Consider the following 27,486-nt stretch of genomic DNA (forward strand, 5'->3'; position numbering starts at 1 on the left):
TACCTGTGAAATACTGTTGTATTTCTATGCTTTTATACCAACATAATACTTCAAATGAACTGGGAAACATACTTTCCAAATTTTTAAGTTACCTGTACACCTAAACAACCTGTTTATGGTTGCTGCCTTGTTGCTGCTTACTAAAATTCATGACTTACTAGTCCCACAGCAACATAATAAATGCCCAGAATCCCACAAGCTCTTGTTTTGCTCTGGAAACAACACACTCAGATAAAGCTCATTTTATAAACACTAAAATTGCATTGCAATATCCATATACATATATATATATTAAGAAAAACTTCTACCTTTCATAAATACATCATACATAAAATATGTTCCCAAAATACATTCATGCATTTCCCCCATCTAAGGTCCCTGCTTGTACCCAGTGTGTCCGAGGTGGAAAAGGCAAGGCCTGGAGAGAGGCTCGTGTTTGCAGGTGGCTCCAAACCCAGGTGGAGGTTGTGAAGAAGCCTGTGGTGTTTGGGTGGTGTTGGGGTTAACTCCTGCATCAGTGGGTCCAATCCTGCCTCTCTGGCAAAACAGGGCTCTCCTGCACACTGTGCCCCCTCAAAAGCTGCCAAAAGCCACCTTCCATCTCACCCTTAGGACCTTCAGATTTTTTCAGCAGTTACTGGAGATAACATCATGGAACCACAGAATGGTTTGGGTTGGAAGGGCCCTTAAAGCTCATCTTGTTCCAACCCCCTGCTGTGGGCAGGGACACCTTCCACTAGACCAGGTTGCTCAAAGCGCTGTTTAACCTGGCCTTGAGCACTTACAGGGATGGGGCAGGGATGCTCAAGGGATGGTCTGGAAGCAGGAATGTCACTACCTGTCTTGGGTGGAAGGGAATCTGGGAACGGAGGAAGCTGTTTTCTTGACCATCATCAACCTGAAGATGGACCAGACTCCCAGAGCTGCCATCCCTGTCTGCAACCGGAACGGCTTCACCTCTGCTCTGAGAGTCAGTCCTTTGCTAACAAAGAAAGAAAATGCCCATCCTGTGTCTGTTTATGAAAGCATAAATACACGAAATATACAAAAAACATCTACAAAGTAATTCTAATTTGGAGCTGGAACACAAAAAAAAAAAAATAAAAGCACCAGTTTTGTAGCTCGGTAATGCAGGTCCCGTCCCCTGTGAACCTGGTTCTACAATGCCACATTCCAGGGGCTGGCCACAGCCTCCCCTGGAGATGGACCCGGGCCATGTGGCTGTGCAAATACAGGCAGACCAAGCACTAACCTTGCCTGATCTGGCCTGAGAGGGAAGCCAGACATAAACATGCCCAAATTCTACTTTTGCCCCTCAGAAAGCTCCTGGTCTCTACTGCAAGTGCACATTCAAAGGTCATTTTGGGAACTCTGCCCTCCCTACCTGCAAGCAGGCCAGTTACAAGTCAGCATCCCCTTCCTACAAGGCAGTCCTATCCCTTAAGCTAGTGGTCTAGAGGCAGACTAAATTTACTCCAACTTTTCCATTTACCCTACCCCAGTGTCTTTCCAGAACAACCAAAGAGAAGCATTGCATAGATCTGTATCTCATGTCTTCCCCCACCCAGCAAATAACAAGAAGTTCAAGTCTTGCACAGTACATTACAAAAGGCATCACTTTTAAACAACACAAGAAAGAAAATGAAGTGTCACCACGGTGTAAACCCTGCAATGAGTGAGGCAGTGAGTGTACAGTGCTCGGCAGCTCCGGGGAAGGCTGCCCGTAGTGTCCTGATGGATTTGCTAATCAAATCTCCTCTCAAACCCATCTCCCATCACATGGTAATAGGAACTTGCATAATAAGAGAACCTGCTCCTGGACAAACAGAGCGATGCTGTGTGTCACAGGAAGGAGCAGGACGCTGCCAGGGCTGTGTGCTTTGCATAAAGCAGTTTAAGGGCCAGTTGTCCTCGCTGCAATGCAGACTGCAGGACAGCAGTGCTCTTTCCAGGTTTGGGAAGTCCCAACAGAAGTTTTGCTACACTTGGCTTTATAATTGAGATTTTAGGGTCCAGATCCTCTGGTGGTTTAAAACCCACGTGCTCCATTGGAGTTACCAGTGCTTATTTCCACGAGTGGAGAACATGGTCCTCACTTGTCACAGACACAGAATAAAGCTACGGTAGCCCTTTCTTTAAATAAAATTAAATAACTGCATGTGGCACCAGCTCACGGTTTTAGATGTGCTTCTGCCATCAGGAAAACAGCAAAGCACACCAGTGGTTAATTAAATTATTTATCTTCGACTAGAAAAAAAAAATAGCTATAATATTACTGTTAATTTAAAAACCCCTGGGGACTGCATTACGTCTTCTCATTGAATTTTTGAGGCTGAGAAAGTCACTTGCATGAGTACAGCACTATATATCCTCTCCAGCTGGCAGTGAAGGCTTGTGCTCCTGGAGGTCACTGTTGCCATTTTCGGATGCATCCGAGCTGCCTGGAGCCGACTCCGGCGGGGGGGGTTTGTAGAGTAAACAGGCGACTATAAAGAAGGTTGTTCCAAGCACCTGCAGCCACAAAGACACCCCATTACTCTCTGCTTCCCACAAAACACAGTGCCTATGACACACCTGGGATGAGATTTGCTGACCAAGCTTTGAGGAGGTGATGCTGGAGGTCAGCCTGGGCAGCAGAGCAGTGCACAGAGCCAGAGGGGGTAAAAATCCGAAATTATCCAGCCCCATAGCAATGGGACAGTGAGAATTTACCCCACACACAGTGCTGCATGAGGCACTTGCTGGAAGGCTTTTGAGAGCCTCTTTATCACAGCAACTGCTAAACACTACTATCTAGGGCAACTGCTTGTTTGGGAGCAGTTAAAACGATGTTTTTCTGCTAATAAATAAAAACAACAGTTCTAAGCTCTTATTTTCTAGCAGAGATCGGGGAATGGTTATTTACAGCCTGCCCACAAAGCCATCCCTCACTCTCACTAACACACTGCAGTTATGTATTTTACTCCATTTCTAGTAAAAATCACTCTGGTTACTGTTTGGAGGAGATATTTCATATGGCACAAAACAAGCTGTAAGCCTAAAAAATAATGGGAATTTAAGAGAATGATGGTGTCTGGAGCACTGTTACCTGGTGAGAAGGAAACAAGGCTTTTGACTTCCCTGAGAACATTTCTCTTGTAAAAATTTAATTTCCTCTGGAGGAGGCCAGATCAGGGCAACCCAATTCAGTGGAATTCTCTCCCAGAGAAAAATGTTTTCTCCTAAAGACCTGCTTGCTTTATCAGAGAGTGGAGTTAATTGGCAGCCTCACCTTGTAGACCAGTCCAGCGATGAGGGTGTATCTGCTCATGGCTGAGTTCTGGTAAACGTAGCAAGAGCCCTGCTCACCACACTGGTCCTGCCAGAGCAGGCAGGATTTATCAATCATGGATCCAAAGGCAATAGGGCCAGGGATGCCTCCTGTGGGAAGAGAATGGAGCTTCAGTCTGGGCAGCACCTACACAGCAGTCCTGCAAGTCACAAGGTGCTTGCAGAAAAGCATCAGGCTCTGCTGCTACCACGATTAAGAAAACTCATCCTGCAGCATCCAGAGCCACGAGGTATCAAAAATATACTGGATTTCAAGATCTGAGAGTCCAGCAGGTCTTTTGACCATCCTGACCTACATGTTGCACAAGAGCCGAAAGACACACAAGGAGCTTCAATACATCTGCTCCTTTTCTTAAAATCAGGACACATTGCCAGGACATTGCTCCTCTGCCAACTGTAACATTTCACAGAACCCTCCATTCAGTTTGCAAATCACAAGCAAAGGGAATTAGGTTTTTCTGAATGATAGCAAACAAAAGAAAGCATCCTCCTTTCATCATGTGTGCATGTCCTACTCACTTCTTTTCCAACCCAATGTGTTTTACTCTTAGGTGACAGCTTAGCACACACTCCACAAAACCAGCAGACCATACAAGTGCTCAGATTCACTCTGCTCCATACCTAGTGTCCGTACCACAATCCACTGGATCCCAAGTGCAAAGGACCTTTGCCTGTCAGAAACACACCTGGGGAACAGAAGGGGTTTTGTTTAAAAATGCTGCCAGGCTGCCTGGCCCCTCCCTGCCCCACAACACCACCTCCTGCACACCTGGGACCTCCATCCCCTCTGGAGATTGAGGATCACCTCAATGTGTATGTGTATTTGATAGAGCCTCATGTAAACCTGGCTGTATCCCATGTCAGAGGATAAAGCTAAAATTTGCTTTCCCAGCTAGTCCGGGAAAGGAATTAGTCCTGATGTCTCCAGGCTGCCAGCCATGAGGTGGTTCCCATCACACCTTCCCCGTGGCTTGAGCCAGCAGGATAAAGTGGAGAGGTGGATACTGAGGCTTCTTGCAGCGCTGGCAGAGGGTGAGGCCATCCCGTGCTTACCGCAGAGTGGCAGTCAGGGCAGGAATGCTGCTCAGGAAGGTGAAGAGGATGACCACGAACATGAAGCACAGGAGCAAGGGCTTTTTTGCACAGGAGGAGGTGCATTTCCCTGCCTCTGCATCGCCAGGGCCGGGCAGGAGGGTTCTGTTGACACAGCTACACTCATGATAGACCTGGAAAAAAAAAAGGTTGGTGGATGTTCTGCCAAGGAGAGTATGGTGATAGTCAAAGCTTTAAAAATCATGAAACAGCTGGTTTCACTCCCGGAATGGAGGGAAGTGGAAATCAAGCTGCATTCTTGACACACTTCTGTTTCAAAGCAGGTCATTAAGTAAGAGAAATTAACTCTCTGTCAGGCAGCTCTTGAATGCTGAATATCAACTCTACACTTCTTAAGCCTTTGTCTGGCTCCATGAGCAACATGCTGGAAGGATGAGGAGGCATATCATGTTCATTGAAGACCCAAAATAAGCATTAGGACAGAAATTAGGTGCTTACCAAGTTCCCTGCCTGCCTGGGTGATTTACCCTGGATTTCAGCACAGTTTGACCCAGAATGAGGCAAAGATGATTGGACATAATGAGAGAAGCAAATCAGGGTGACCTCAGGGTACCTTCTGTGCCTGAGAGCATCCATCTTCCCCCAGACTTTCACACTGATTTGCAGCAAAGCTCAAACCTGTGGACACGTCTGCAGGGCCAGCCAAATCACTCCAAAGGTGTGCCACCACCTTGTTAATACACAGTGCCTTCAGACATACCTTCTTGCCATTCCTGAGTTTTTCAGACACTTTTTTGCACCCAGCGTGGCAGGGAGAGTAATACATGATGTCATCGCTCCCGCAGACAGGGCTGTAGGTCTCCTGCAAACAGCCACACTTGGCATTGCAGGCTGCTGTCAGGTTGAGGTGCCCACCAGGCAAAGCACTGAGGGAAACACAGGAGCAGTCAGTGAACAGCATTTTCCAGGAGAAGATGAGTACAGAAAGAGGAGACAGTAGGGGTTGTAATGGATACCTAAGGAGCACCAAGTCAGGCTTGGGAAGGGTTTCATTTCACCCAATTTAAACTGTGCCCTGGAGGTGTCTCTTTTCCACAGCTACCAGGGAGTTTAAGTGACCAGCTCTTAGGGTGACACTTCCATTTGGAGAGGAGATTCCCACTTTTGGTCCAGTTTATCCCACTGGCTAGAGATGGAGGACACTGCAAAGGCAACTGAAGAGTGGAGTATCTTACATTCTGGCACCTCTGATCTCCCCTCCCTTACTAACTAGGGAGTCTCCTCTATAAACTCCATCCAGTTGCAAAAATTAGGACATCTGTTTTCTGTGTCTCACCCTCAGTATCTGCATGTAGGACTGACTGGACACCAACTTTCATCCCCAACACATTCACATGAGACTGCCACCAGCACTGTGTGTTTGGAGTTATCCTATTCTGAGCAGGACCCTGCAGCACAGACAGATGGGATGGTTGTTGTTACCTTCCGTCGTACATCTGTGTTACTCCTGCCATTGGCATGTTAGGGCAGTGGATAAAAAAGATCAGTATCGCCAGCAGACTTGACACTGTGCAAAGTAAACACAATTTGATGATTCCTGAACAGCGGAGTTTGAATTTATTCACAAGGAATCCTCCCAGGAATGTGCCTCCCCCTCCGGCTGGCACGACCAGATAACCTAAAAAAAAAAAAAAAAAAAGGGAAAAAAAACACAAGCAAGTTTAGAAATGTCAGCAAAGAGTTTTCATGTTTGAATACATTAATTGCAGTGTGTCTTGCATATAAAGGACCCTTTGGTTGCTGTGTGGCTTCTTGGTGGGAGGTCAGTGGACATTGCTATAGTAGCTGGTCCTCCGTAACACCTCAGGTAACGTGGCATGAGCCTGGTTAACAGCTCTTCCTACCCAGAGATCTTAAAGCTGACTCTTTCAGGAGCACATCATGAGTCTTGATGCTTGCTGGAGACCATTTCCTTGGTCTATGTTACAGCAGCTATACAAGGACCCTCCCCAGTTTTTGGATGCTGACAAAATATGTCCCCCAGCTCAGACATCCCTCGTTACAGGAAACGTTTAGTCAATGTTTCCTAGTAATGCACTAGAAGGAACACACTACAATTATTTTGCCTTCCTCTAGAGGGTAACAGATGGCTACAGAAGTGACCACATTTTTCCTGATGTCAGTAGATATGGCTCTGGAAGTGCACTTGGTGGAGATGGGCTGATGGAAGCGATCCTATCTAACAGCTGAAGAGGATAACTGCTCTGTAAATGAACTGCAAAGTGTTTGTCTCCACTCTAAATGGGCTAAAGTGCTCTTCTATTTGTTGGCAAAATGGGAAAACATTGCAAAAACATGGTTTCCTTACCAAAAAATGTAGCAGCTTCAGAGGCACTTAAACTAAACTGAGACTCCAGGAATTTGGGTCCAAAGGTGGACATCCCAGCAATGAGGGTGGCTTCAGTTGCTCCTGCTAAGCAGAGGAAGATGAAGGTGGGGTTCTTCAGAAGTAGCAGTACTGATCTGGGAAGGACAAATATATTGGAATTGAATCACTGTGGCACATTTTGACTTCAGGTCTGTCCCTATCTTTAAGTCAGAAGGATCACATGTAAGATGAGGCAGCATCCCATCGTGCTGCATCTCTTTGAAGGAAAAAAATACCAGAAGGGAGCTAACTGGGGTTTGAAAGAGCAGGGATCTTCTCCACTTATGCTTATTGAGTCCTACCAGCCAGGGAAGGATGCTGAGGGCACCCTCACCTGTCCCTGTGTACCTGCACAGAGAAGATGTCATAGTGTGTGATAAAATTCACACCCAGGGTACCACGACTTCCATATGGATGTTGTAATTTTCTAATTACGACAGCAGTAATTTTCCAATATTTAGGGTCAGGCTTTGCCTAGATGAAGCAATACTGAAAGGACATTACTCCTCACCAAATTTAGGGGAGGCACAAGGTTTTTTAGGCCCTGAAGGCAGATATCTTGGGACTCCTGACTCAAGCAAGAGCAGGGAACAAAGTGGTGCTACATCCTCACATGCACACGTTATTCATGCACCCACATCCTCAGAAGAATAACAACCTCAGGGGAAATACCAAGCAAGCCTTTCTGTATGGAGGAAACACCTCCAAGACACCTTATATCCACAAAAAAAGCCAGAAATCAATCTTTCTCCCACAATCAAAGCACAGTTTTACTTGAAGCTTAATGTACAAGTTGAGTAAATACATTTTACTTTGACCCACTAGGATTTAGTAGAGAGCTGTAGATATGCCTGAGAAATTGCCATGTGTCATTTATATGCAGATCCAGCAACAATTCCATCTCTGAGACACAGAAAGGCCCTCAGGCACATGGGATGGTCTCAATTATCTCTCACTATCTCGGATATTGGACTAAGAGGGCTGACACTGCTTTGCAGGGGACGTTTTGTAGCGAGCTTGAAATTCTGCTGCATGACTTTCCCCAAGCCAAGCCCAGACCAGTGCCACAGGTCATGCCATTTCTGGGATGGGCACAAACCCATCATCCTGCAACAAGGGCAGCAACACTGAACAGAAGGGAACAGTCACTTACCACTCCTGCTCCAGAGGAGGTGTGAGATCACAAAAAACCTACTGTAGTACAAGTGAGGGAGAGATGTGCTGAGGCTCAGCCTCAGATTTATGCAACTTTGCTCACATCAAATGGAGAATTTCGTTACATTGAAAGAACAAATAAGCTGAAACACAGAAATACCACACATTCCTACACTTTGATTTCATGGAGCTTAATACTAAACATTGTGTAGTTCTTGGGATTAGTTTAATTTACTAAACTATTTTCCAGATCTTTTCAAGTATGCTTTATTTGGAAGCGCAAAGCCTAATCTTTTAGTGAAAAAAACCACTTGTGGACCTTGTGGCTGATGCAAAAAAAATGCAGGCACTGAAGACAGTGCCCTCCTCTTTTTACAGAAAAGAGTCATTCCCTGGCACTAGTGTGGCTTTGTGCCCTTTGCCAGGTTAGACCTGCAGGTAAAAAAATGCAAAGGAACTCCTTTCAGCACTTGAGTAAGAATTTACTCAGGTAATTTAATCTGTTTGAAGATGTAGTTGTGAGCAGCTATGACACATAAAACCTTACTAAAGTCAACACAGACCTTTTCATCGCTATCAGTAGGACTTTAAACACACCCAGAAACCACCTAACTCTTGATTGGCCTTGATTGTCCTCAGTTTTTGCAGCCAAAGGGATTTCAGGAGGCTTGGCACAGAGAAGAATCTCAACATGTATTAAAGCTGACCCTCCAAGTCTTTACTGACATGGGCATATGTAGGAACTCTTTCATGACATAATGGTTCTCCTGAGGAGGTTGGGACCACCTGCATAACCAGAATGTGACCCCCTGAGAAACCCTGGCATGCCCAGGACACCTCAGACTGTAACAGAGTGCAGACACAAGCTAATGAGTCATTAGTAGATGGATATTTATGCAATTTATTCACAGCATGTGAATGGGGTCATTTCCAGCATAAAATGAGACCTGCTGTCACCACCACCAAGGGAATGGAGGGGCAGGGAAGCTGCAGTAAAGCCATGAGACAAAACAAACTCCTACCCTGCACCTAACCCAAGAGTGATGAGTGAAATACTGACCACAGCTTCTCATGTTGAAGATCAGAGCTTGACAGACAAGTGAGTGATCCTCACAAACTCTGTCTCTCACCTCCTCTCCTGCCACAGCTCTACATGCCTTCTGTTTGCATCCCTCTGCTCTGACAGGAGGGGTTATTCCAGGAGAGCAATCATATGGAACCAGATAAAGGAAAACGCTATTTTATCAGGGCTTTTCAACCCAAGACTTAAGACAGGAGTCTCTTCAGGGCAGGGGATTAAGCTGTATGGGCTACATTCCTGTAAGCCCCTGCTCCTAGGCAGCACTGTGAGTACAGCAACTCATTAACCTTGTTTAGAAAGGATCCTGATGGAATAGAACAGCATTTTACTTCATCATTATTTCTGCTTATCTTTGTGAGACTGTTCCTGTCCGTGCTGTAAGAAAATGTGTAGCACACGATCCCTAAATATAACAAAAGGAACAGTGAGTGTTCTCTGGCCTCACTCTCCAGCCTGGTCCACGTGTCCCCAAGAGCTGCCTGCACAGATGTGATCTCCTCTTTAATGCAAGTTTCCAGAATAGCAAGCCTTTAAGGCACTTCCCTTTTATTAATCAAAACCAGGGACCACAAAAGTCTGCTGGGTTTTTGCTTTCAAACGCAAAGGTCTGGACTGATCTAAATTGTTTGATATAAGCTGCCCACCTTCAGCTATTTGTTCTTCAGGAATGAAGGGTGAAAGAAGATGCTCCTGAAGGAGGACTGTCTCCTTTCCTGCTGTCAGACAGCCTTCACCAAGAAACAGTGGGAGCTTTGCTCCAGAGAAGCAAGAAAAGCATCAACCACTGAATTTCATCCCTCTCTGCTACCCTCTCTGTTTGTGTTGGTTTTAGGCATAACCTTATCATTATTTAAATGCAGGTTTTGAATTTAATTTCCGTGAGGAGAATAAGCCATGACCTTGGAAAATGGCACCCAGTCAAGAATGCCATTTAATAACAGTATTGAAATCTGTTCAATGTAATATTCTTCATAAAACTGTCTTAACCCCTGGTAAACTTCCTACAAAGTCTCCAAGAATTCCAGAGTGATGTGAGTCACTGTGTTGACACAACACAGATCGACTGGTGCTGAAAACTCCGGTACTGAGCACCTGCTTCCACCCTCCTCTGCCAGCACAGCAGCAACACCACAACCACAGCTCAGAAATAATTGTTGGCAGTGGGCTGGGGTTTGGCAACACTGAGTGTTTGCCTTTGCATGGAGCAGCCGTCACACATGGATACAATCTCCTCCCTAAAAACGGTCCTGGGAGAAATACAAAAAAGAAAAGGCCCCTTATGGACTGCAAGCTCCAAAAGGGATCGACACCCAGGTATTTCTGCAACACCCAGAGCCTGAACGCCAGCTAACCCCAAGCTGTAAATAAAGCAGCACCTCTCCCCCTGCCCTCCACTTAAATACAGCTCAACACAGAAAAAAAAAAAAAATCCCAAAAGATTTCAAAGATTCATCATAAAAGTTTCCAGGTTAAAAGGCCACATTTAATTTTGGCCACTGGTTTGTTCCTAGCCAGGACCCCTTTAAACCACCTCCTACCAGACCTCACTTGGTGCAAACCTGCACCACTCAGCCAAGCAGCAGCTCAGGGATTAAACAAGTTGCTGTGTCACTGCCTTGCTGGAGAGATAAGAAGTAGTAACACATAAAAGGTGGCTGGAAGATGTGAAGGCAAACGAGGATAAAAAAAAAAAGAAACTAAGAATAAAAGAGAAAGGGAACTGAAAGCTACAGTGCAGCATATCTTGTTCCCTGGATTTGGAATGGAGCTGTGAGAATCAGGGGGCCTGTTTCATCTCGTTTCTCATTAAAAGGCCAAACAGGGATCTAACATCAGTGAAAACAGAGGAAAGGAAAAAACCCCAAGGGGCTAGGGAGGAGAAGATGTTGGAAAATACGCAATTGGGCCAGGTGAGGCCAGGCATAAGCAAACAGGCAGAAAAAATGCTGCTGGGGAAGAGGGAATGAGCTGGCAATGCCTGGGCATCTCCTATCACCTAAAGCTTGGCATTAAGATACTCTCGGTGATACTCAATGTGTGGCACAGGATCTGCACATGTGGATGTGGGCTCCTGAAAGCCCCAGATGGGACCAGCCCCTTGTCCCCTGCTCTCCCATGGGATCCCCAGCACCAGTTCCAGTTCAGCCCCTCCAGTGAGAGTCTCCAGACACTGATGGGAACAGGCATTTTGCCACCTCCTCTGTAAAAGTGTCATCGCTTGAGATGGGCAAAACCTCTGAGCTGGCAGGGCTGAAAGCAAGCTCAACCTGGGCCCATTACTCTCTCTCCTCTGGAGAGGGCTCCCTGAACCTCAGGCACGAGGTGGTTTTCTCACCGAGGCAGATCTTTAACTGTTTTCCCGAAGTTTGGATCCGATGCCTTTTTGTGGCTCCCATCCTTTATCTGATGAGCCTCTGACACCCTCATAACAATATAGCGCTGGGATCCTGCAAACGAGAGGCAAACAGGGACAGGGAGCATGTCAGACACGGGATGTGGATGCTACTGAAGCAGAGGATTTGCAGAGGGAAAATGCAGCGTGACATCCTCCCTCCGCCAACAGCTCCAAGGGAGAAGCAGTGAAAGAGGCAAGTGGAAAGCCAAGGTGGTGAAATCCATTTAGGAATTACAACTTAAGCACTGGAAGTTCTTCCAGCCCCAGCCCTGGGGGAGCCACGTACCTGGGAGGCGCTGGGGGTACCCCAGGATGGGGATGGAGATGAGGAGGGAGGCTGCTCCGGCCCCGAGGAAGCCAATCCACCACGCCCCCACCCACAGCGTGTTCTCAGGGGAGATGCCAATCCTGTGAGAAGAGAAGCCAAAAGGATACAAGGGAGAGGTGGCGGTTGGAAACAGAGCAGGACAGCTCGGTGTGCCTCTTGTTGAGGCTGGCAGGGGCTGGGGGAACACGGGGTGGGGGTGACAGGGAAGGAAATGGAGTTCTGGCTCCCCTGTAGTGATCTGATGGGGATGCCACATCCACCATCCCTCCTGCCACACAGCCTCCTGCCTCTCTTACCACTTAATGAGCCCAGGAAATTGTATCATTTAATTCTCATTTCATCTCTGGCTTGTACATTCACCTCACCCCTTTTCATTTGTGCTTTTGGGGCTGCTAAGATCCTTGCTCCACCCTAAAACCACCCTTTGCAAGAAAACTGATGTAAATAACCCATTCCTTCACCTGAACACCCATTTCCCCTTTTTAATCCATTCATCTGGTCTAGTGGAAGGTGTCCCTGCCTGTGGCAGAGGGGTTGGAACTAGATAATCAGTAAGGTGCCTTCCAACCCAAACCATTCTATGATTCTATGATCTGCCAAAGAACCTGTAAGGAAACAAGAATAAATTACAAATACTACAAAGCAAGGAGGGACTAAGCATCCTGGTGGGATGACTGGGAGGGCCATCAGCACTGCTGGTAGCACTGCTCATCAGGGAACTCATTCAAAAAATTCACCTGCTGCTCGTAGCCTCATTAGCACAGGCAGTGCAGCGTGAAGGAGGATTTAAGCTGACAGGTTTGTCAGCAATTTTCCTCCAGTAGCAGCACTAATTCAAACCACTCTTCCAGCCTCTCCCCCCTGCAGACACACCACTGAACACCCAAGGCACGCTTCCACCCAGCCACCAGGTCATTGTTTCAGATCATTGTTATTATTTTTTTATTTTTTTTTAACCCCAAAGGAAACTTAAGAGCATAAAGGGAAAGGAACAAGATTTTTTTTTAACGACTTACTCTCTGCCAATTTCAGTATAAATATTTAGAAACATTCCTCCTACCAGATAACCCGCTGCAGGCCCAAGGATTGCAGCAGTGTAGAAAACAGCTGAAAGGGAAAACAAGCTGTGTTAGACAACCAGCAGCGTGTCAGCCAGGGATGCTGCAGAGCACTGCTGGTGCCCAGCAGACCCAGCCCAATTCCCTCCTGGATGCAGGATGCTCAGCCTCTGGCCTCGTCACACCCCTCTCCCTAAACCACTGAGACACAAACGGCACTAAAGGGGTGATGATCTAAAGATTTAGAGTAGATATAAGGAAGAAGTTTTTTACAATGAGGGTGGTAAAACAGGCAGCCCAGGCTGCCCAGACAGGTGGCAGATGCTCCATCCCTGGAAACATTCAAGGTCAGATTGGACAGGGCTCTGAGCAACCTGAACAAGCTGAGGGTGTCCCTGCTCATTGCAGGGGGTTGGACCAGATGACCTTTAAGGGTCCCTTCGAACCCAAACTATTCTGTGGTTCTGCATCCCCGTGCACAGATGGGGTATGGCCTCATGGCTGTCTGCCAGAGATGCTAATGCCATGCACACACCAGGGCATGGCCAGAGGGCTCTCCCCAGCTGGCTCCATGCCAGGAGCAGGAGGCACCTCCTGATCCGCAAGGCATGCGCTGCGGGGGGGAAAAACACCCAGCTGTGCTTACAGTTCCTCACAGTAAATAATCCAAACCTCCCCAGCAGCTGCCACGTCCCCCTGATTTCCACCTCTCCCGTTATCAGGAACAAAAGACTGAGCAGTGCCAGCAGAGCTGTTCCCAATGGGGGCTGTTGGGCGCTGAGGCAGAGGAACCACCTCTCCCTCCCACCATCCCCCGAAGGGTTCGAGCTGCCCCTCCAGCCCCACTCACCAATGTACACAGGGGAGTAGTTAGTCTTGACATTTTCATCTAAATAGGTGACACCGAGCGTGTAGAGCGGCGTGGCTCCCATCCCGTGCAGGAACTGCCCCAGCATGAAGACAAACCTGTAGCCGGAGAGGCTGGAGGCAGCCTGGGAGCACGGCAGGCTCTGGTTGCCCCCGCAGACACCCACCTCGGCCGCCGAGCGCGCCTCGTACTGTCCCGTGGTGAAGTGGGGCAGGGCGAAGAGCAGGGAGCCCAAGCCCATGACCAGCACCCCCCAGCCCAGCCACCGCGGTTTGTGGCCGTTCCCCCCAAAGTAGCTGACGAAGGTCAGGCAGACGCACGCCGCGATGTCGTAGGAGCTGGCGATCAGCCCGCTCTGGTAGCTGCGGAGGTCGAAGCGGCGCTCGATGGAGGTGATGACGGTGTTGATGAAGCCGTTCACGGTCATGCCTTGCAGGAAGGAGGCCACGCAGAGGAAGAACAAGACGCCCTTGGAGGTGTTGCAGAGCTGTAAGCACCCGGGGGTGAACCCCCCCCAGCCGCAGGCCAGTTCCTCCCCTTCGGCCGACACGTATTTAATCCCTTCCTCAAACTGGGTCTCCTCCTCTGCCGGGGTGGTGGAGCAGAGGGGTTCAGCACACGAGTCAGAGGGGCTGGGCACACCGGAGGAGGTGATGCCATTGCTCACTGGGGTGCCACAGGCATCCCGCCCGCTGGCAGCACTGAAGGTCCGACTGGCATCGCCGGGACGAGGAGACGGGTGGGAGAAGTCAAGAGTCTGAGTGAAACAAAAGCCATTTTCTCTGGTGGAATTCTGGGGCATTGCCATGAACAGGAACACAGAGTTGAGCAGCAGGCCAAGGTGGGTTGGTGGCCGGGGTGACTTCAAGGGCCAGTGAGGACTGGCCTGTCCTGGAGATGAAATTTTCAATGCTTACATCAGTAGGGAAATGGCGAAGGTCTGAGCCAAGACCATTCTGATCTGTGAAAAGAGAATTTTTACATGCCTTTATATAAAATCATGCTTAAACCCCTCAAATATTTTTTCCTTTATTTCTTTTTTTCTTTTTTTTTTTTTCTTTTAATAAGTATAAGCATTTCCCTGTGCAGGTCACCTGGTCGAGTACCCTCCACCATGAGGTGTGTTGGTACTTCAGGTATCATTAACATTACAGAAAAGAACAATACATTCAGGAGCACTAAAAATAAAAGGAAGTCTCCCCAGCAGCTAAAGCCCCCAATCTCTCCTCTGGTAAAGGCCTGGTTAGGCCTTTACCCACAACATCCATCCCTCTCCTTCTCCCTGCAGAGAGCAGCCCGCACAGCTACAAGTTTCCCACTGCTTAAAGTCCTTTGGTCTCTCTCACACTCTGCCAATAACAGTTTATAATTATCCTGAAAAGTTTCCACAGTCAGATTGATTTTATTCCAAGCCCTCAGATCTGTTTACAACTATTCAGTAAAATCCTTTCTACAACTAATTAGACTACATGCCATTTCAGAGGGAGCTGGAGGGCAGAGGCAGCTGACTCTAACCTGATTACTGATGCAGACTGCCTTCTTTCAACCAGTTCCTGTGCATTGCAGCACCTGACCGTGCCAGCAACCAAGAGGATTTCTCCTTAAATGCCTTGGCTGAACTATAAATGATGAAATAGTAAGGTTCTCCCTTTAACACTGGTCTTAAATACGAGAAGTGTTTTGGCAGAGAGCATCTTCAAAGCATCCTGTATTTCCAAATACTTTTTACCAGCATCTGTGTGAGACGTTCCCATAAAAACTTTCCCCTGAGAGGGTAATCAGCCTCATCAGCAGGGAATGGGGGGAAAGGGCATTTGTTTCCCTGATAAAACGTCCCATGTTCAGATGGCTGTAACCTGAGAATATTGCAGCCTTTGGTGAAGATGTTAGTACTTATCTGTAGGTTGCTGGAAAAAATACTGTGCACGAGCATTGATGTGCTTTCCTGTACTGGCAGGTCTTGCAGGCACTGGGACAAGAGGATTTGGCAGAAGGTGATGCTCAGAGCAGCACTGAGGTCCTGTTCCCACCCCAGAAGGGCAGAGGACAGATCACATGTGCTACCAAATATTAAACATTCAGGTCAGTAGTGCTACAACAGGTCTGGTCCTTAAGGTAAGTTAAACAAATGAGATCCACCTTTCATTAGCAAAATTTTATCTTAATTACCCTGTCTGGGGAGCAGAGTGCATGGACTATTTCAGGGTTCAGATTTTAGCAGGAATATGATGCAGACCAGGTGAGCCTGGCAGGAAGGAAGGCACTGCTTTGCAGCTCCACACTGGACTCCTCCAGGTAACTCCTACCTTTCTTGGCTGAGTGCTTTAATGTGCAACATTTAAATGCAAAAAATGACTGCAGGCATTGAAATCCTGCTGCAGAGACAGACTGTTGTAACATGTTGGCACAAAAAGATAATACCTTGGTGCAAGGCTCTATTTTTTCATTTTTTCGCCTCTCCAATGTTCTTATAACTCTTACAGCTCTAAATCTGTTTCTCATCTTTGGATGTGATATTGGAAGCAATAAATAAGACTGCTTTAGCACTCTGTTAAAGTCAGGAGTGATTATGAGGCGCTGAATCAGGCTCTAAGGGGAGGAACAGCTCATGTTCGTGTAAATCAAACGTGCCTCCCGCACAGCAGCCACTGAATGCAGCTGCACACTGCCCCTATCAAACCTGTATCAAACTCATGTCTGATGTTACATTTGACTGCACTTGTAAAGAAGGTTTTCTGGCTGGGGACTGACTGTGCTCTCACCAATTTCAGTCGACAGATAAAGCACATCTCTGTTAGTACCAGATGCAACCAGGAGCCACGAGTTCCCAAACTGGCCCACCTTCCCCCCTGGAGGAAACACTCTTACTGTCTCTTTACCAGCACTGGGATATGTCCTTTTAAACTTCATGAATTTATGTTGATATTTTGATATTTCATGAGTCAGGGAAGAGTAAAGGTTTTATTCCCTTGGTGGCAGGAGTCAGGGCCGCCTGACCCAGGTGGCCACATCACCCTCCCCTTCAACTTCAGTCACTGCTAGTCCTAGTCAACAGCAAACAGGGTGAAACATTTCCAAGGAGGCAACTAGCCTTTCCTCCAAGCAGCAGATGCTTCCCCCCACCCAAAAGCCTTCTCAGCCCCAACACCCACCTCCTGGATATCTCCCTGTAGATCTGAGCTAATGATTTGTGCCCAGGTGCTGCAGGCAGGGAGCCCACTCCTGCTCTTTGCTGTCCACCGAGCTGCTTGTCATCTCTTAAAGTATTTATAAACTGGCTGTGACACATTCACTGCGGGTATTAGCTTTCACAGGAGCCATATGCCACTTTATAGGACAAAATATAATCTTTAGGGGGGAAAAAAAAAACCCAAGCAACTTCACGCACTTCCTAATCATTCTTATTCATCCAAGCCATCCATTTATTGCCTCCCATTCATTTCTGGTTTTAATGACTCAGCTGGTGATTTCTTGCTTACATTGAATCAGCCCCAATGCTATTATCTCCCTGCCATAGATTTTCTCATTTTGCTGCAAGATTTCAACTCTTTTGTTTTCCCCACTGTACAGCTGGTTCCAGAGTGCCAACATTATCGAGTCAACACAGCAGAAGTAGCAAGGCAATGAAAGCATATGATTTGTATTTCCTGATGAAATCTGTAAAGCCTCCCCCCCCCCTAATATTTAGCATTAAATCAATAGTAAAATTTACAAGCTTTTCATCAGGTGATCATTTAAAAAGTCACAGGACCAATTAAAAACATTTTGTATTTCTGCCAAAGACTGTGATTAGATTAATGTTACAAATTAACTCATAACTGACATGCAAAATAATCCCATTTGCTGAAACATGCCCAATAATAGTTAATCTTCCCTCTCACGCTATGGTTTTTGACTTTTATATGGTATTATTGTGGCAAATAACATCTATTCATAACTTCAGCTTTCCATAGCTGAGCACAGTTTATGAGCAGACTTAATATTTTTTTTCAATTCTATGGCATACATTGAGATGTTTCCTAAGGAACAGGTATAGGGGATTAAAAATTATTAGAAAGTGTACTGGGAACTGGGCAGGAGCAGCCCCAGGCAATGCTCAGTGGCTACCATGGGTTTCCTTTATTTTTCTCCATTTGTGAGTGAGACTGACCTTACTGAGCAAGGACTTTGAATTTGGGAAAGTCCACATCCAAGTACCAATCTCATGTTACTCCAGAAAGGGACAAATTCATCCGGGTTTGTACATTTAACTTCTCTTGGTAACACACACTGAATTCTTCTCAGATAGTTTGGTCTCAGAGGATTAGCAGTGTTATTCTCTCGTGGCTGATAAACACCATATGGATCAAGTGTAATCCACTGACTGCTTTAGGAATGGGGAAGCCTCCCAGAAGTGAGATAAATCCACCTCTCAGTTCTGTGAATGGGGCTTGTCTTTAAGGCACTGCTTCAGTTAAAAGGAAATAAAAGTAAGCATGAGATGAGTGGGTTGTTCCCATGCAACACTGAATTGTTTTCCTGGCAGCTGAGGAACTTCACCCAGCTCACACCAAGTGTGAACCTTACATTTTTTAGGACAGTTTCAAAAATCATCCCTCTGGTTCAGCAATACAGAGGATGCTGCTACTGCTGGGAGTGGCATCAGGTCCAGCCTGGAGCCTTTTGAAAGCAATTCCTACGGGAACAGTAAGGCCCTTCACACACGGAAAAGTTTCAGGAATGAGAAACACACCTAGAGAGCAGCAGTCTGAAGCATGGAAGGGAGCAGTAGAAACTGGCTTTAAATTATCACATGAGCAAGGATATATTTATAATCAAACAAATTCCAAATAGTAAAGCTTAGCACTCATAAATCCTTCATATGTTTTCCAAGCGCTTTCCATTCGCTGGCAAATTAATGCAATACGACACAAGAAATCAGGAAGGTGGCTTGGATAATTTTCAATTAGCTGCTCGAAAATGCTTTGAAGATAAATCTAGCCAGATTTTCTGAGTCTACTTATTTGTTCCAGCTTATCTGTGCAAGTACAATTGGAGGCAGCTGCCTTAGACCATCTTTAAAAACTTGCAGTGCCAGCGTATGAAGGAGATTTAGCTGGGACACTGCAGTTTGCCATAGCAAAGATTAGCCAGACAAAAGTGTCTTTTATGCTGTAAGCCCTAACTCCCTCTTCCTAATGTCACTCTTGCTTTAGTATCTTTTTCCTACCCATAAGTTTGACCAATGCTGAGAAGGTTTTCACGCTGGCACAGCCCTGCACTCTCCACCACTGTCACTGTCCATGGAGCTGGGTGTCTCCACACCCACCACCAGCATTTTCCCAAGATCTAGGAACGCCTTGCCCACTTCGTGGTGTTATTTTCCATCATTTGCACTCTGACAACCCATTTAAGAATGTTCAATATTCAGGATATTGTTTCTGCATGAGCAGTTAATCAGCTCTTACCAGTTAGTTCCCATAGTTGTCCCTTCTTTGTTTCCGTGCAGAAGACGCAGATTCAGGCAAATCCTTTACGATACAAGGAATTAAACAAAATGAGCAAAACCCAAATGAAGAATGTGAGGCACATGATTCTTTGGCGCTTCTAAAGATAGAAGCAATAAAAATGCAAAAAAATGCAACATCCTGCATGGCACAACTCAAGGATGCTGCGTTCAGAACAGATATATTTGAATAATGTTGTCATCTACCACAGTTTACATAAACTCACTCTTGTTCATCCCCATGGCTTGATCAGTATGAAGGTAAAGAAAAAAAAAAAAAGGGAAAACCAGATGAAATGATACCATGAAACTTCCTAGAACTCACTTTTTCCTAAGACATGATTGGCTTCCAATCCTTCTTTTTACTAAGTGGACTTTACAGGGAAAATCATGTACCACAAGGTCATATTACTCTACCAGACAGTTTTTAGCTTGATTTTCCTATGACAAGTTCTCCAGCTCAACCCTATGTTGGTGAGCTGGATGCCCCCCATTCCTCACTCAAGCCAGACAACACAGAGCTGAAGAGAGTGCAGGAGAAGAACTAAAAGCATCACAGAAACAGAAACTTGCTGATCATCCACATCCCCTGCAACACTCACCACTGGCAGTGAGCTCAGGAGTGCATGACACGGGCACGTGGAGACACAGAATCTACAGGAAGGATTCACTGAGGGAAGAGATTTCCCTTATAAGCCCACTTTTTTCTTTTTCCCTCTAGATCAGCGAGTAATAGCTTCCCCAAACAGCCCCTGGAGCACAGGCTCACTGGTGCACACCGCTTAGCCTGGATCTTGTTTAACATTCAGCGATGCTCTCTAATCCTCTTAGGTATTAGTCTTGAGATTCCTGCCAAGCACAGGAACAGCAGAGACTCCCAGACAGCACTTAAATGAACTCACTGCTTGAAATGTACAATACTTCAAAATACAGGAGAACTCCAGCTGTTCTGTTTTGGTTAACCTCAGATTAGCACCTAGGAACTCACTCTGGCATGCAAAATGCAAACTTAAATCACCTCGATTTCTGCCTCTCAGGTGACTCCCTAGGAAGTCATTCTGCACTAAGACTGCAATTTTTCTCCCTTAATGACTTGTTTAAAGCTAAGTACCTAATCTGAATTAGACATTCCTTTTGTCTCTCTGTTGCCCTCTGCAAGGAGATCCTCACATCTACACCCTCACATCACACAATCCCAGAATGGATTGGGCTGAACCATCTACTTCCAACATCCCTGCCATGGGCAAGGACACCTTCCACTAGACCAGGTTGCCCAAAGCCCATCCAATCTGGCCTTGAACAGTTCCAGGGATGGGGCTGTGTTCACAGCAGAGGTGCTCCAGCCCTATGCCCTCTCCTGTGTCTCCACAATCACTACTTCGTGTTGCTAAATCACCCATTACTGCAGATATGATCTGGAGTAGGAACAGGCAGATAATCATATTTCTGTTGGATTAGCCAAGCATATTACCCTGAGCTTATTCTGGCTTCATGTTGGCTACCACAACACAAACACAAAATTTGATCTAGCATAAAGCCAGATGGTGTAAAATTAACCCCTTAAGCACAAATCTGACGTGGCACAGGGAATTTGGTCCAGATCAGTGCACAGGCTCATATGGCTTCTATGACTTCTGACATGGCATCTGCAGCCTCTAAGTTCCCTGACACCAAATACTCCCCAACTGCCCTGCAAAGATGAGCTAAACAAGCATTATACTTCATCATATTTCATCCACTTAAATAAACACAGTATCAGCTTGCAGGAAATTCTCATTTGATCATGCAACATCCTAGATCTTGACACACTGTGGTATATTTGGGGATTTCTCTGAAGAGGGCATAGTGTAATTGAGAGGAAGTGATGACCACTTTCAAAGGGATGACATCTCTTCATTCCCTGATTCAAAATCCCAAACCAGTACCATAAACCCAAACTACAGCAACTGTGAGATGGAGGGCAGGAACCCAGACCCACAGGGAAGTGGGGCAGAGCATGAGATGAGCACGCTGGCAGAGTGCAGGGCTGCTGACCACTGCCACCAAGGATGGTAAGAAGAAGCCAACCTGAAATGATACTTTCCTAAGAAACCTCAGACACATTCCAACGGTGATTCCTCGTGCTGCAAGTTCCTACAGTGACTACAGCAAACATCTACTGTAGAAAGCAGCACTGAAAGCCTCAAGCATGGCCACAAAGCACAAGTTTTTTTTTGTAAAGGACCAGGTAAACCCTGGCTGTGCTGTCCTTGGCTGCAGGCATCTTCCATAGCTGGCTGCCTCTAAATAAATAAACAAAAATCACCCCCATCAGAAGAGGTGAGAAGAGGTTCAGCATGAACAGGCCTCTCTAAGAGCCACAGCTCAGTATGAAACAGCAATTCCACAGGCACATACATCAATATGCATCTAATACATGGAGAAAGAGGTGCACAGAGGTGAATGCACACTCTCTGCAAGCACCACAGGCCCTGCAAGCTGCCCCTCCTGCGGGCTGGCACGTCCTTCATCTGACAACGTTCAACCAGGTCCCTAATTCGTTCAGACTGCCAGGGAGAGAAATTGGTGCCAAATGCTGCTTCTTCCTGAGATAAAGCAATAAACAGGCATATAATGTTCCCAGTGTCAACCTAAAACATCTGCTGGGATTCAGAGGGGTTTGCTGTCCATGCACAATGGGGAGACACGTTCTACCTTGCACCCTCCCGCTTCTCACGCATGAGGAATCACAGCCTTAGACAGCAGCTGTTGGAGGATGGATTTACTTGGAAATCAGGAAACTGCCTTCAAGGGATTCCTGCTTCCACGCAGCAACATAGTGAGGTTTCCATTTCTGGGCCAGGAATTTTTTATTTTCCTTGGCGTGGACCTGCTCCCAACCTACAGTCCCCAGCGAGGTGCCAACAGAAATGGACACAACCCTGTCCCTGATCATCAGCTTGAAGGGAGTCACTGAAGACTGAGTTTGATCAGAAGTGATGGGCCTGATCCTGCTTGCCCATGGTGGTGCTTGTTCACACAAGGCATCCAAGCAGGGTTCTCAAGATCACTCAAAGAAAGTAAAAAGGAATTCAAGGTAATAAAAATTGGTTGGTTTGTGGTGGTAGGTAAGGAAGTCTTGTTATTGCCTCTTGAAAAAAGGAAATATTCAAACTTTAAATTATTTTAAAATATTGAAACATAATCAGTGTATCACAGCCTGGTTACCTACTTTTCACTCTTTTTAATTCAGTTTCTCTGGCATGTTAAAATACTCTTTTCAAGGTTTTTTGCCAAATAGAGGAAAATATGCAACGCTAACAGGATCACAGGTTACATGTCAGGGTTATATGGGGACTCCAGAAAAGGCTGATTCTGCTGTAACCAAGACCCACATCTGGCTCAAAGATCTAAATCCTCCATGAGACTGAATCCGCTCCAGGAATACAAAGGAGACCGTAAAGTCACTTTGAAAGCACTGCGAGGAAATCCCTTTTTTTCTGGGAATTCTTATGCTAACATAAAGCCCCATGGCATCTGCCCTGTCCTGATTATGCTGAAGCAGTGCAGGATCAGGTCAGTCATGGACAGAAGGCCTGGGCAAAACCCTTCCAGCCAAGGCAAGGTACAGCAGCTTTGCTGCTGCTCCGACTTGCAGCTGAGATTCCATTCCCTATGGGGCTTTTAAAGCAAAAGAAATCTTGAATTAAATGCTCAAATCTCATTTATTTGGAGTTCGGCAAGCTAAAAAGATTGATGCAGTTTTTCAAGGGGAGGCTCTGAGGGAACAGAAAAAATCTAAAAGAGTCCATGTCCTTCCTATGTTTTGGGGACTTTTTATTTCTGTATCATGGGTTGGTACCATTTATCAAGTTTAGAATCTTAACATATTTTTTTATCTCTTAATTTTCAGGAACTGCCAGAAAGTCTCTGCACTTTGCTGAACGAGATGAACCAGAATAAACAGAGTATTTCCCAGCACTAACATATTCCCATTGCTCAGGCTCATTTAAAATCTAGAGGTGGAACGACATTATTTTTGGCAGCAGCAACATTGTAGAATCCCAGATTTAGGGGTACTTCTGGCTGAGGAGAGATTTAAGGTCAGAATAACACTACCCTGTTAATAATAAAGCCTTCACTGCCTCATCACATGCTCTCCACTGCACTAATGAGAGGTCTGACACAAAATCTACTAAAGTTAGTGGCCCACTCTGAGTACTTGTCGACAATCACTCGTCCCAGCTACTGAAGTAGAAGGGATGCTTTTGTCTGGGATTCATAAACCAGTTGAGTCCTTGACCTCTCTCAGAGCGTTTTTCCCAGAACGTGTTTGCAGAAACTCTTTGTTCTCAAATCCTGCCGCTCCAGCATCGCCACTCGCACGCCAGGAGGTCACTCAAGGCCAAGATGGAACAAAACTAATTATATCACAGGGAGGTCTAGCAATAAATCAGTTTTGAAAAGGGAAAGGAGAGTGGCTCTTGCATCTGGAGATCCCACAGCTAGAGAGGCTGGGATAGCTGGAAACCTGATGTGGGACGTGTGCAGGGAGAGCCATGCTGCCACCAACCCCATGGTCAAAGCCCCTGATTCTGCCTGTAGGGTGCTCTGGACTGCTACAGCTCCCAAATTCTGCTCCACTGCACAAGGATCAGCCCCTCAACAGACCAAAATGACATGGTTTTTAAGTGTACTTGGGAAACACAGCACGCTTCAGGGTGGCCACTGAAAGCCAGACCACCGCATTTCCAGGCTGCTCACATTCATAACAGCCTGGTTAGTAACTCCTACACATTTCCTTAATACAGTGACCTCAACTCAATAAGCACAAAATCCAAAGGGGGGAACCTTTCCCTGAAAGTCATACTCAGTACATCACTAACCCACCAGCAACCAGCCCCCAGCTCTGCTCCGTGGGTGCAGAGCCTTGAAGAGCTTTTCCACCATTCACTGTTGCATTAATGGGATTCTGCAAGATGTGAATGTCCCAAGCTCTGAATAATCAACCTGTGGGCAGCAGCTGAAGGAAACATGTGAGGAAGACAAAACCCCCAAATGACAAAGCAAAGTGTATGACAACCTTGCACATGAGCACCTCCACCTGCAGATTGTGACCAAGCCCATCAGCAAAAGCAGCTTTCTGGGCTTGGTACACTCAAAATAAGGGAAAGTAAATACTCAGTGATGCTTTTTGGGATGGACTGAGCAAAATGAGCAGCATGAAACAGAGGCATGATTCACTTTTTGTGCTACCACAGGGTGTAAAGCCCCAAATCAGAGGGCAGGATCCTCCCCAGCATACTCTGTGCTGCAAAGACACATGCACAAAAAAAGATTAAAGCTGCCTGGAGGAGTTTGGAGTTGGAAATCATGAGGCACCGAGCAGCTGGATGCTGATCTCCCTAAGCCGCTGGGTATTTCTTTTGTTAGTGGCTGATCCCATCTTCCCCCTTGCCTGCAAATCTCTAATCTCTGTAAAGGCTTCTAGTGAGTACTTGCTCAGGTAGTTCTTGGTTTCACTGGCCAAGAATATCCAACCCTGGCAGGATTTGCTGCTTCCCGCCTCATCTCTCACGCCAGGGTCACACTTCATGTTTCTGCCACTGTCACTTAGTGGGTTTGCCCCACGTGCAGGACAAATTAAGGCAATGTCAGTGGAGTGGCCGCTTCCCAGGGCTTCAGATGGCACTTGGTCACACCTGACCATGCTCATCTCACACTGCACAGTTCCGGCAGAGTCATGTCCGGGCAAGTGGCTGTGGTCTGTCCCTCACAGCCCACCCAGTGCACAGGGCTGCTGCTTCAGTTTCTGATCATTTCTGGCAGCTTGCAGGCCAGACCTCTTTGCATATAAATAGCTACTTTTTTTTTTTTTTTTCCTTTTCATTATTTGACTAACCCTCTCTCCCCACAGTTTCATCCTTCCTCGCACGTTTACAAGAGCCCTGACATACTTTTCTAAAGATCTCCTTTGTGTTCATTCTGCCTCGAATGCTATTTTAATGTGTGTTTTTACAACCAAGTGGCACGACAGAAAGTAGGAGCCCAGAAATATATATATTAAAAAGAGAGGTGCCAGACTAGGGTAACTGCAGGTTTGTAGCGTGTTGCCTAGTAAAACCAAACAGCCTATAAAATGGTAATAAAATGTTAATGCAACAAACCCGTGATTAAGGTCCACTTGTGCCTTTTAAGCTCTCAGAACTGAAAAAAGCAGTTTTATTATAACAGCTTTTGATTATTATCATCTGAACAAATGGGTTATAAAAGTAATATAGGGCAAGTGACTAAAGTGCTCCAATTCTGCTCAGCATCCTGCCTCGTACTTCCTTCTCTAACTTCAGTTACTGCCCCTGTGAAACAGGGATTATTTTATCATTAACATTTTTTTTTCTTGTTGCAAGAATCCTTTTGCCATGCCACTTTACTACCCTCCCTTACTTTCCGCCTTTTCTCGGTATCTTTTTAATTTACCATAGAAAGACACGGTTTCGCTAAAAGGAAAAGCCCAAACCGCAGTGAATCAGTTCTAACAAATTTCAGTTACAGGCTTGAAGCATCCTCGGGGACCATCGCAAGCGGGAAATCCTCAATGAGTTGGGCCATTTCGGTGACTCTTTCTCCTCTCCGTGGCATCAACCGGGCTGTTCCCGGCACGGACCCCGAGCTCTGCTCCCCGACCCACCGAGCGCACACAAAAGCCCGCACGCCGAGGATGAGAGATGCCTCCCCGCACCGCTCATCCCAGCCCCGAGCCCCACCGCGGGGCTCCTCATCCCCCCGTGGGGCTCCTCACCCCCCCGCGGGGCTTCTCATCGCCCCAAGGATGCCCCGTGCCCATCCCCGTCTCCTCGGGGCTCCCCCGCGCCGCTCCCGCAGACGCGTGCGGCACCTCCCGGCAGGTCCTGCTGCGGCGGGGAAGGTCCCTCGGGCAGCCCCCAGCCCCTCATCCCTCCCTGCGCCCCCCGCCCGGTGCGGTGCCCGGTGCGGTGCCCGGTGCGGTGCCCGGTGCGGTGCCCGGTACCTGCCGCTGCCGCTGCCGCTGCCGCCGCCGCCGCTCTCGCTCCGCCGCCCCCGCGCTCCCCGGGGCGGGCACCTCGATCCTGACGGACGGGAACCTTCTCCAATCGGCGGCGGAGCGGGCGGCGACCGGGCCAATGGTGGGGAAACTGAGGCAGAAGCGAAAGTGGGGATGAGGCGGCGGGAGAGTGGGAGAAGGAGGGGACGGGAGGTGATGGGGAGAGAGGGTCGAGGATGGGAGAGGAAGAGCAGGGAAAGGCTCCTGGGTTGGGGAGGGGGAGTAAAGGGGCAGAGGGACAACAAGTGGATGGAGAGAGGGATAGGGGAGCGAGAGGAAGGGGGGTAAGGAGAGAAGAGCGGTAGGGCTGGGGGTAGGATAATGGGTAGGGGTAAGGATAAGGTAGGAGCAGGGGTAAGGGCTTCATATCAAAACCGCCCGATTTTCCGTGGCTCATGCAGCCCTCAGGCAGCACTCAGGCTGCCCACCCTCGTCCCGCGGCTATCCCAGCCTCCCTGCACGCCCAGGATGCTCATGGAGAAATTCTGGGGTACATCCCTGCAACAGTGCTGAAAGAGCTGCATCTGTGTCTGTGGTGACAGAGAGCAAAGGCAGCATTTTCATCTTTCCTCCAGCTATTGCTGGAGCTGAACTGGAGTAAAAGGAAGGGGAAAGTGCAGGGGCAGATGCAGGGGCATTGTTGAACCTGGAGCACAAATATGGCTATCGCGGCGCTATCTGCATGGGTACGATATCGTGCCAGGCACTGTCAGGCTGGGCATGGCTCAGGTAATGATTGCAGAGGAGGCACAACCCCTCCAGAGCTGAGGGGGCTGAGCAGGAAAGCTGTGGGACACCCCGAACCCCTTGTATTTGCATTAACACATTTGTTTGAGCCTTTTTCGTTGCTCTTTGGGGACTAGCTGTCACAGTGGTTGGTTTGAGGCACAGAGAGGGCCCTTGCTCTGTTCTACAGATGAGTCTCCAGACCAGCACCCACACGTGAGCGCTCCACATCCTCCAGCACATAAACCACCTTGTCAGGAAGAATCTCAGCAGATGTGGCACGTGCATGTGTGAGGTTCTGACCATGCAGCTCCTGCATTGCCCACCCGTGAAGCCTTTGCAGCCCCTTTTGCATTTTTTACAGGAGCTGTTCCTCATCACTTGGGAATTTGGCCTGTCTCTGCATGTTCACAGATAAATAATTCAGGCACTGTGTGTTTAGCTCTTAAAGTGCAATCAGTGCTCCATTTCCCAGAGTGCACAGGATAACCTGGGTAATGGAAAAGCCCAGCTAACACT

At 47.2% G+C, this 27,486-nt stretch overlaps 2 protein-coding genes across 3 annotated transcripts in view; one reads left to right on the top strand and one right to left on the bottom strand.

Annotated features, from left to right (window-relative positions):
- On the bottom strand, positions 1–26,214 carry SLCO4A1 (solute carrier organic anion transporter family member 4A1). Of its 2 annotated transcripts, none has more exons than XM_050313453.1 (12): positions 26,188–26,214; positions 13,679–14,657; positions 12,787–12,877; positions 11,729–11,850; positions 11,383–11,494; positions 6,752–6,906; positions 5,866–6,061; positions 5,144–5,309; positions 4,384–4,556; positions 3,952–4,016; positions 3,272–3,420; positions 1–2,511 (listed from the first exon to the last, which is right to left on the bottom strand). In XM_050313453.1, the coding sequence occupies exons 2-12, from the start codon at positions 14,502–14,504 to the stop codon at positions 2,362–2,364; spliced, it is 2,205 nt and encodes a 734-aa protein (XP_050169410.1). In that variant the 5' UTR covers positions 14,505–14,657; positions 26,188–26,214; the 3' UTR covers positions 1–2,361. The 2 variants fall into 2 exon arrangements, with proteins under 2 accessions (XP_050169410.1, XP_050169409.1); XM_050313452.1 differs by lacking the exon at positions 26,188–26,214 and adding an exon at positions 19,144–19,189.
- The window catches only part of RPS21 (ribosomal protein S21), a 289,916-nt gene continuing 276,305 nt past the window's right edge, over positions 13,876–27,486 (top strand). Inside the window, exon 1 of the mRNA XM_050313459.1 lies at positions 13,876–13,879. The gene's annotated coding sequence lies outside the window, so the exon portion shown is untranslated. The remainder of the gene's footprint in view (positions 13,880–27,486) is intronic.

Source organism: Myiozetetes cayanensis, unplaced genomic scaffold (genome assembly GCF_022539395.1).
Source record: "Myiozetetes cayanensis isolate MyiCay16 unplaced genomic scaffold, myiCay2020 scf19, whole genome shotgun sequence".
Lineage (NCBI taxonomy): Eukaryota > Metazoa > Chordata > Aves > Passeriformes > Tyrannidae > Myiozetetes > Myiozetetes cayanensis.

Coding starts and splice junctions, on each gene's coding strand:
- SLCO4A1 (XM_050313453.1), bottom strand. CDS start 14,504: ATGGCAATGCCCCAGAATTCCACCAGAGAAAATGGCTTTTGTTTCACT. Junction 12,878..13,678: donor CTACTCCCCTGTGTACATTG/GTGAGTGGGGCT, acceptor TTTCCCTTTCAG/CTGTTTTCTACACTGCTGCA. Junction 2,512..3,271: donor TCGCTGGACTGGTCTACAAG/GTGAGGCTGCCA, acceptor TTGTGGCTGCAG/GTGCTTGGAACAACCTTCTT.